The 9,259-nt window shown below is 32.9% G+C and overlaps 1 protein-coding gene across 2 annotated transcripts; it reads left to right on the top strand.

The window, feature by feature from the left end:
• The first annotated feature begins 583 nt into the window (after nt 1–583).
• On the top strand, nt 584–9,013 carry LOC141678472 (transcription factor GTE6-like). 2 transcript variants are annotated; one of them, XM_074484803.1, is made up of 10 exons: nt 584–751; nt 1,953–2,051; nt 2,964–3,088; nt 4,066–4,275; nt 4,810–4,887; nt 5,050–5,274; nt 5,858–5,956; nt 6,037–6,095; nt 8,364–8,514; nt 8,602–9,013. In XM_074484803.1, the coding sequence occupies exons 3-10, from the start codon at nt 2,966–2,968 to the stop codon at nt 8,764–8,766; spliced, it is 1,110 nt and encodes a 369-aa protein (XP_074340904.1). In that variant the 5' UTR covers nt 584–751; nt 1,953–2,051; nt 2,964–2,965; the 3' UTR covers nt 8,767–9,013. The 2 variants fall into 2 exon arrangements, with proteins under 2 accessions (XP_074340904.1, XP_074340903.1); XM_074484802.1 differs by lacking the exon at nt 1,953–2,051 and having other exon boundaries at nt 586–751.
• Nucleotides 9,014–9,259: the final 246 nt, after the last annotated feature.

Below are 9,259 nucleotides of genomic sequence, written 5' to 3'. Positions count from 1 at the left end.
CCGATTTCCGAAATCTGTAACACTGGTGGTAAGTCGTAACTGTATATTTTTAAAAGGGGGTGATGTGTCATTCCGTGCTACGCATCAGGAATGATACCATTCACGTATAACGTACTAATGAAACATTTTGAGCTAAATTTTTGATATACTAACATCTCCCATAAGGGTTACCCACCTTATTTACCATGTCAAAATTTGGCACAACTTTTTAAATTAGCAAAAAGTAATAAAAAAATCTAAAATATATATTATTCAACCCATTTTTATATTGAACTAAATATAAAATAATATAGAGAGATCACATGGACAATCTTTAAAGTTGTTTAACTATTGGAACAAAATTTTAATAAATATTGGCAAGAGTGACATGGATGTGTGAGAAAATTAAAAAATAATATTATTTAATAATTTATTATGATTGGACAATTTTATTAGCAATCTCTGTCGAATATGCTTAAAAATTGGGAGGGGCGTATTTCGCGCCTACCCTTCTGTTTACTTGTTTACATGCTAGTGTTCTTTATAATTGATTTTTTTTTCTCTTATTTTTTCGAAAAAAAAAGCAAATTAAAAAGCTAATAGAAAAGTATAAATTTGAGTTGCACATGTGAGAGAGCGTCATCGTCTTCTGTCGCACAACTTGCCTAATTTACCAGAATTATTCAAAGAGAGTTACGTCACAGCCTACAATCGTTTTATACATACACTCAGCAACTGCTATCTAGGGTTCTTCACTTTTCCTCTACTCGCGGTAAATTTTTTTACTCCACTCATTCTTGAATAATTGCATACATTTTACATAAATAAATTGTAATTCAATTGCTTTAGATTCTGACATAATTTTCTTTCTGTGCTTCTTGTGCTTGTTTTTGTTCGATTTGTAGTCTCCGTAAGCATGATACAAGTCGATAATTTCGCGTTTTATACACTTTTACTGCGTATGTGTTTGTGTAATTTCTTTGTGTAGTACTGAATTGTAGTGAGCAATTAGAGTCTATTGACGATATTGTTTTTCGGATGATTTGTATAGATTTGATAAAATTTCGACAAAGAATGAACAATTACGATTGATTAGTATAATATGTATTTGAAGTGAATTATGATGTTGAGTACATTGTGAACTGACAGCTTGAGGTTCGAGGATGTGACATGCTAAGCTTTTGTTTGTTGATTTTGTGTTGGTTGGAAAACAATTAATGAACTCGTGGAGGCTGTATTCGTGATTGGAAATTAAATATAGTTTTTTAAAGTATTGAACATTGCGGGGAATATACAAGGGGCTAGGAACGCTGCTAAATTAGGTTAGAAAGAGATGTAGAGAGTTTTAAATTTGTATTAAATATGTAAGTTATAATAAATTGATAAATAAATGGGGATTATGACCCATTAAGGTGGGTGAGAAATTTCACGTGAACCCTATAATTAATGTCGGCTTTGAAAGGGAATTTTTATACATTTTTTTTCAAGTAACTGCCATGACACCAAAGTGGGAGAGATAACGTGATGACATGGGGAGGTCTCAAGGGAAGGGAATTCAGAAGGTGCCATTGTTGTGGGTCTTGGTATACATTCTTGTCAAGTGGTATGTTGCCTACGCATCCTAGTGGGAGGAAAGGAAAATGGTGTAGGATGTTTGAAGGATGGTACCTAGGGCATCTAGCTAATTGTTTTTAAATGAGTTATCTTAGTGTCCTATAGGGAGCTACTTTGGAAGGAACGGTCCTAAAACCATTGGACTTTCCATGTTTTGAAAAAGATAAACAAAAAAGAGAGAGAAAAGAATGTAAATTTGGACGTTAGTTCCTCAATTTTATGTAGGCTATAGCTAGTCTATAACTTGCCTTTTGTTTCTAAGAGAGAGAGACTACATTTGGAAGTCACCAGCTACTTTATTTCCTCATCTTTATGTCAGCTATAGCTAGTCTAACCTTATATTTCTGAGATGATTGTAGGGATGTGCTGTTTCTTTTACCTTTGGTATTTCCCCAATACCTTTCCTCAGCTTTCTTCCTAAGTTATACATATCTCCATAAATGAGTTGAATTCGAAAGGTCAGTCAATTTTTTTTGTAGCACTTTAAATTGTTTATTCTTTGCTAAAAATTCCGAATAAAATTCATTAAATGTGCAAAATGTGAGATTAATAACCTTGGTTAATGATGTGGAAGGAGAATAGATTATGTAGTTTCTTACGATAATGTAGCCTATGTAGGTGAAGGAAAGGTTTAACTTAACGATTCAGATGAAAAAATAGACTGGAAGTAATATTAATATTCCTTTCTAATGTGGCTGTCACCAGGTGTTACTAACCAAAGTTTGTCACATCAGCTTTATTTACCGAGGTTTATATGACTAGACTATAGAGCTCCGACTTTAATTATGGTTCGATTGTTATTGCAAAACTAACAATAGTAGTTCTAATGCGAAAAAAGTGAAAGTTGATTAGTTTTTTTAATTAACTCCTCTATAAATCTTTCAACCTCCCCCCCCCCCATAGTAATTTCTCTGTTTAAACTCGCTCGTTAAATCCATGGTGGTTAATGTTTCTATATGTTCCAATGATTTAAGTTCATGTTAGATAAGAAAGTTAAGGGCCAAAGAGGTTTTGTGATCATTATGAATGTTGTCTCGAAAATATTTTATTTTTGGAGAGTAGTGGTTGAAGCTAGAACACTGGGTATTAAGGATATTAAATCGATAGTTGGATTATTGGGTAAAATAATTGTCCTACCTCTTACTTTATGTGTAAGCACATAATTGTATCTCCCGGAACAGCAATTATATATTTCTTGAAGGTTAAGTGTATATCTTGGGCTTGTCGTTTTCTGTTCTGGACAGATCTTGATCTCGAACCTGTCACATACAACAATCTCTTGTTTTCTCAAAGTTTGTGGGAAAAATCGTGGTATTAGTTATTTAAATTTGTGAAGATGTTTTAACATATGTTTTTACATTTCTTTATAGAGATGGAAATTGTAAACGCATCAATCCCGGACATAAAAGCAGATCCTCAATATTTGGATGGCAATGGTAAAGATGTGGAGGATTTTGCGCAACGTGTTGACCATATGTTCATGAAGGTTGATCAGGTTAGTTAAATGAAACCAACATTGTGTCATCCGATACAAGTTCTTATAAGTTAGTAGATTAGTCCCTCCTTCCCAATTAGTTTATGTGAGACTTCGACTTTTGCACACTCTTTAAGGATATACTTCAATTTTGACTGATGTGAGGCTTTGTAGATAGTAGGATTTGTTATTTACTTATTTTCTATGGCAGGGAGGTATGTGCATTTTTCGGACGATGACAAATTACTATCACCTTATACCTTCTGGTCCATTGCTACTCTTATCAGTTTGTAGTATATTTATAAAAATTTATGCTCTTTTGATGTATTTTGGGACTACTTTTTTTGGAACTCTAGGAAAACTATATTAATAGATTGAGTAACCTGTGGTCTTGGGACTTGTTTTCCGATCTCTCAATTAGTCCATCATGTAAACTGGTTTGCTGAAAAGTGAAAACTTTGGATAACCTATATAAGTTTTATTTTTTGTCTAGCTCCATAAATTTTTATATTTCTTTCTTCTTGCTATATCGAAGTCCAGAATATTTTAAAAAATTTAAGCAATAGCTTTTAATTTACTATGGTTTAGCACTTAGATTTTGTATTGTTACATCTGAAAGTCAGTTACCAACCTTATAATGATTTCAGCAGGCTGCGTCTTGTATTCAACTGTCCGGGGTCCTCAAACCTAATGATTCCGTGGAGATGAAGTCAATTGTTTTCTTTTTTTAGTTATTCTATATTAGATTTCGAAGTTTGGTGCTAGTTCAGGATTCTAGGTTATGCAAATGTACAATTATATTATCACGTAGTTAATATTTTCTACTAATACATTTGGAAATAGTTTTATGATCATCTGCTATATATATGATGGAAAATACCATTCCAATTACCTGCATGATGCTGTCAATTCAGTTACTGGTAGTTTAATGTCTTTCTTACTTATTAAAGCCTAAATATATTTTAACATTTATAACCTACACAATCTTATTCATGCAGCTGGAGCAAACACTAAACAAAGTTGAGCAGTTCTACTCACGTAAAAGGCAACTGAATACTTCTAAAGGTAGTTCAATTCCAAAGGACAAGGATAAGGATAAGCATCTAACTAACTTTAGAAAGAGACAGCAGGATGTATCACGTAGGGAGTCAGCTGCAGTGAAGAGAATGCAAGAGCTTATGCGCCAGTTTGGCACGATAATAAGACAGGTAAGTAGAGATCATTGCAATTTTATCTCGAAATGTTTGTTTTCCATAAGGATTCCACCCTGAATTTCTGTTATTAAAATATCAAAGTCATTAGCTTTTGCATTGTGAAGCATAAAAACAGGGAGGGTTTCTCTTTTGAGTTCCAATCTTTATGTTTTTCTAAATTAATGAAGTTCATCAAGATTTATCCGATATGATCAGGGAATACTTGTTTCCTTATATATGAAGCACATTGACTTTATATTATGCCGGGTAAAATGGGACTTTTCTAAGTGAAGATGAATTTATACTTTGGCAAGGATGAAGTATATAACTTGATACTGGTCTTGTTTGATTTAGCTTTTATGGTGTATTACTGTATGGTTATATGAAAGTCATAAAGATCGGAACTCGTCATTGGACTTGTAAGTTGTATCTATGACCTCAACCTTATTTAAAATTTAATTATTTTATTGTTAAGAGGTAATACGAGTTTGGTTAATTGGTATCCAAATACAAATAAAGTAATTTGACATGCTTGTGTTTACTTCTCAGATTACTCAGCACAAATGGGCAGGGCCTTTTATGCAACCTGTGGATGTCGTAGGTCTTGGTTTGCACGACTACTATGATGTAAAGCTTTTCTGTTTTTTACCCCTTTTCTAATGGTTTGCTATTTGAACCACCATGTCTCTGTGCCAGTAGTCATACTAACTCTCTGTACCCCCAATCAATTTTTTATGATTCTTTCAGCATTAGTTGTTTACATAATGTGCTTTAGATGTTCTATACCAGGTGATCAAAAAGCCAATGGACTTCAGTACAATTAAAAATAAAATGGAGTTCAAGGATGACACTGGATATAGTAGCGTCAGAGAAATATATGCAGATGTGAGATTGATATTTGAAAATGCAATGAAATATAATGATGAAAGGGATGATGTTCACGTTATGGCAAAAACTTTGCTGGGAAAAGTTGATGAGAAATGGTTGCAACTTCTGCCAAAAGTAGATGAAGAGGTAAACATTTCGGTCCTACATTATTAAGATTTCAGATCTGTCCCCTTGGAGTGTTATTATGGTTTTATTTACTTACCTGTTTTAGATCTCGTTTTTAAGATGTTTACTAGTGTGGAATGAAAAATTTAATATTAGTTTGTCTATATTTTATGTTATTAGTTAGGAATAGATTTAATTGTAATTATTCTAAAGTTATACTATACATATTAGTATGAATATTCTAGATTATGGTAGAGAGTAAGAAAATAATTTGCTTCTTGTATTAAGATGATTTTTCTCAACGGTTAAGTTTTAGGGATTTAATTCTATATCCAATCTTTTATTATTAGGAAGACTTTGAAGTTTGATCGATTGATTGAATTGAGATTGATCTCTCTCTTGTTCTGGTATGCAAATTCATCTCTTCTGCGGTTAAGAAATACTTAAGCTCGTGGGTTTTATGAGGTTAATCCGTAATTATCTATCATTTTATTTTTTTTCCTGCTTGTCCTGCATGAGTTATGAGATGTTTTTATGTGTCTTATTCATAGAGTTTCTTATTTATGATTTGAAGAATTTTTTAATTGATAACTGTCACTTACAGGAGAAAAATCGGAATGAAGAAGAAGCAGGCGCTCAGATAGATATGCAGCTCGCTCAGGAAGCTACTCATGCCAGGATAACGAAAGATCTAAACATTGAGGTAAACCAATATCTATTCATAAACTTGAGCATACCACAATATCTTTTAGATATGCAAGTCATATGATTTTTTATTTTCAGCTTGAAAAGGTTGATAGGGATCTGGAGGAACTAAGAGATATGGTGCTTCAAAACTGCAGGTTTATTCTTACATCTTTTAAGTTTCAGCTATTTCTGGCTCAGCTTCTTACGCATCCCTAATTATATTTCTGTCAATCATTGATTGCATCTGTCTAACAGTAATGAATGGGAAACAATTGGCAATTCGAGTTCTTGTGCATTGAAACCAATGATTGCAGACCTGAATTAGTGGGTAGGATGGCCTATATTAGTATAATCTATAGCGGCTTTTCAACTTCTTATTCAAAATCTGCTGTCTCATTTAGATCAGTTATCAAATCTGCTTATAACCCTAAGAGTTTACTAGACATAAAACTATATAAACATAAACTAACTATGTTTGTACAAATTTTATTTAATACACGTGTATATATTAGTAGACCTTTTTTTGGCTTTGTCTTCGTTAAATTTTACAAAGTCATGCTCAAATACGCCGTGGCCGTAATATAATGACTTTTATTATCTCTCACCCTTCGTTGTTGAAAATAAGTTATATAGTGTTCCCGAACTCAAGAAAGAAAAGAGTAGAAAAATGATTCTTTTCCTTCTATCCTAATATTTCCAAAATAGGAAGAAAAATTTGTAAACAAATGTATTAGGAATTTCTTTCTTATTTATTAGCTTTGTTTTCCATTTCTTCTAAAAAAATCATTTGGGAACAAGTTGAACAAATCAATTCTCTGTCTTTCCTTTCTTGAAAAGTTAAGGATTTTCAGAACACACTATTAATTTCTATGTAAGTTACCTTTAAATATACAATTATTGTTAGAAATTTAGTACTCCCTCTTGCTCTCATTATAGGTTGCTGGAATTTTTACACACACTTCGTTACAGGTTGCTCTCATTATAAGCTAAAATAATTTTTTAAACTTTTCTCTTTAAGAATAAAAGCATATGCTTAATTTCTTTTCATAAAAGAAAAGAAATGCAAAATGAGAAAGTTTTAACATGGGGCCAAAACACTTTAAGTGATGTAATAAACGTCTGTTGACCTATAATCAATTGCAAAGGGAGTAGCTTATTCTTCTTGATTCTCATTTTTATACGATTTATTGTTACTTATTAGTTCATTTCAACTGTTCATTTATTTATTATTTTTAATTATTGTTTCTAGTATATTCTTTCAATAAATTTTAGCCATTTGATCGATAAAATCCAACTTTAGCTATTTAAGCTCCACCTCCTGCACCTGTGTAATACGTCATGTATATTATAAATAGTACATCATGAACATGGAATTGTACATTAGAGTTTGATCGGTAAATTGTGGAGGTTAATTATCAGCTCCCTAAATTATATTATCTATCATTAATTTATTTATTTATACAGTTTTAATATTATCAATATTGGTTCCATATATATCCCACCTTTCCCTCCATTTGACTTGTGGGTCCACCATCTTCTACACTGTACCTTCCCACGACCCAAAATATAAATTTAATAGCCTCCCATGCGAAGTGGGGGCATTTGTTGAATACATGAGGCTGAGTGAGACACACAAGGTAGGCTAGGTGCCTTGTTTTTAATGTGAAACTTTAGTTTTTATTTATCTCATTTAGTATACTAAATGTTCAATTTTAATGTAGACACACTAGTGCTAACTAGGGTTAAGTAAGAGAATGGTCAATTGTTTAATTTTTGAAAAATAGCCTGCAAGAAATAATTAATTTTCTACGTCCAGAATTTCATTGTTAAGTTTGAATTTGTCTTTTAAACTTGCGATGAAACAGTCAGAAGAAAAGTAGAGTACAACCTCACAAAGAAGAGAAAGACAAGGTGAGGGACTAACTCCTCTCGCATTTGGTTTTGCACCTCTCAAGGTGAAGTGTGTACCTCTTGAGCTTCACCTTAGGTTATAAGCATTGCAAATTCTACGTAAGTATGTGCTTTTTCCTAGGTGCAACTAAGAGCCCCCTTTATGCCCTTCCTACTGACATCTTCATGTTTTATAGATGTCAGAGTTTACTAGCGTTTTGCAACAAGTACTTTGGCTCGTTAGGTAACCTTGTATTGTCTCCAAGAGTGTTTTTTCATGGTATCACCATTACAATAAAATTAGTGGTATTTTGCGCTTTACCCTTTCTTTGTAGATAGTTCTCTATTGCTATGTGAACCTACTTATACTTTAGGAACACTCATTTTTTTGTTAAATGGTTGAACTTTGAAGTCATTTCCCACCAGTTGTAATTCTTATCCAGAATACTTTACCAATCTGGAAATATTTATGTAATTTATCATATACTATTTAGAATGTTGTCTACCACTAAAGTAATTGAAAAATTTTACAGGAGAATGTCGACTGAAGAGAAAAAGAAACTTAGTTCAGCTCTGACAAGTTTATCTCCAGAAGATCTTGACAGAGCGCTTATAATTGTTTCCCAAGATTACCCAAGCTTTCCTGCAACTAGTCAAGAGGTGGACCTTAACATTGATTCCTTGGTAATAATTTCAATGGTCTAATTATTTGATATTAGAAAATTATTAGTTGTACTAGAGTTGTGTTCTTGATGGTGTATTTTTATGCAGAGCGAGTCAACATTATGGAAATTGAAGTTCTTTGTAAAGGGAGCTCAGCAGTTTCAAAATAGAAGTACAGCAAGGATGGCGGGGAACAACCACCACAATAACGATAATAACAAACGGAAGATTTGTAATGCTTTTGCCAAGTCTTCCCAGAAAAGCAGGAAATAAACACATAGTTCACGGTAATAGTATATATAAACCTCATATAGTTAATAGTTGTAACTCTCAGGATTTTGTTGTACTAGTTTCAGCAACTTGGTTTCTCATAGTGACAGAATGCAGATTTGGGGTAGGTACAAATTTCTACATCTCATATTAGTTTATCTGATTCGTAGTTAATCTGCCTCGGCTGTAGCCGGATCAAATACACAGGGCACCACCGCTCTTGAGGGAGCTTATAATTAATTTCTGATCATGTGGGATATATTCAGCGTCTTCATAATTGGGCTGAAAGCCTGCTATAAATATATTATCCTTTATGTAGAAAGTTATGTTTCCCTACACTATAGGAAAACAGGACAAAACCGACCGACATAAATGGACGGTTTTAAGCAAAAACGGTCGATTACAGACTTAAAACCGACGACACATAGTGGTCGGTTTAAGACTGGTCGGTTATGATATAGTCGGGTTTAACCATCATAACCAAGCTGGTCAGTTA

This window comes from Apium graveolens, chromosome 8 (genome assembly GCF_009905375.1).
Source record: "Apium graveolens cultivar Ventura chromosome 8, ASM990537v1, whole genome shotgun sequence".
In the NCBI taxonomy this organism is placed as follows: Eukaryota; Viridiplantae; Streptophyta; class Magnoliopsida; order Apiales; family Apiaceae; genus Apium; species Apium graveolens.
This window is presented reverse-complemented; position numbering and strand designations above follow the sequence as displayed.

What these genes read in the sequence shown, in the direction of transcription:
- LOC141678472 (XM_074484803.1), top strand. Translation starts at nt 2,966, where the DNA reads ATGGAAATTGTAAACGCATCAATCCCGGACATAAAAGCAGATCCTCAA. An exon ending in TGTTCATGAAGGTTGATCAG is followed by an intron (nt 3,089 to 4,065) that starts GTTAGTTAAATG and finishes TTATTCATGCAG; the next exon opens with CTGGAGCAAACACTAAACAA. An exon ending in ATGGTGCTTCAAAACTGCAG is followed by an intron (nt 6,096 to 8,363) that starts GTTTATTCTTAC and finishes AAAATTTTACAG; the next exon opens with GAGAATGTCGACTGAAGAGA.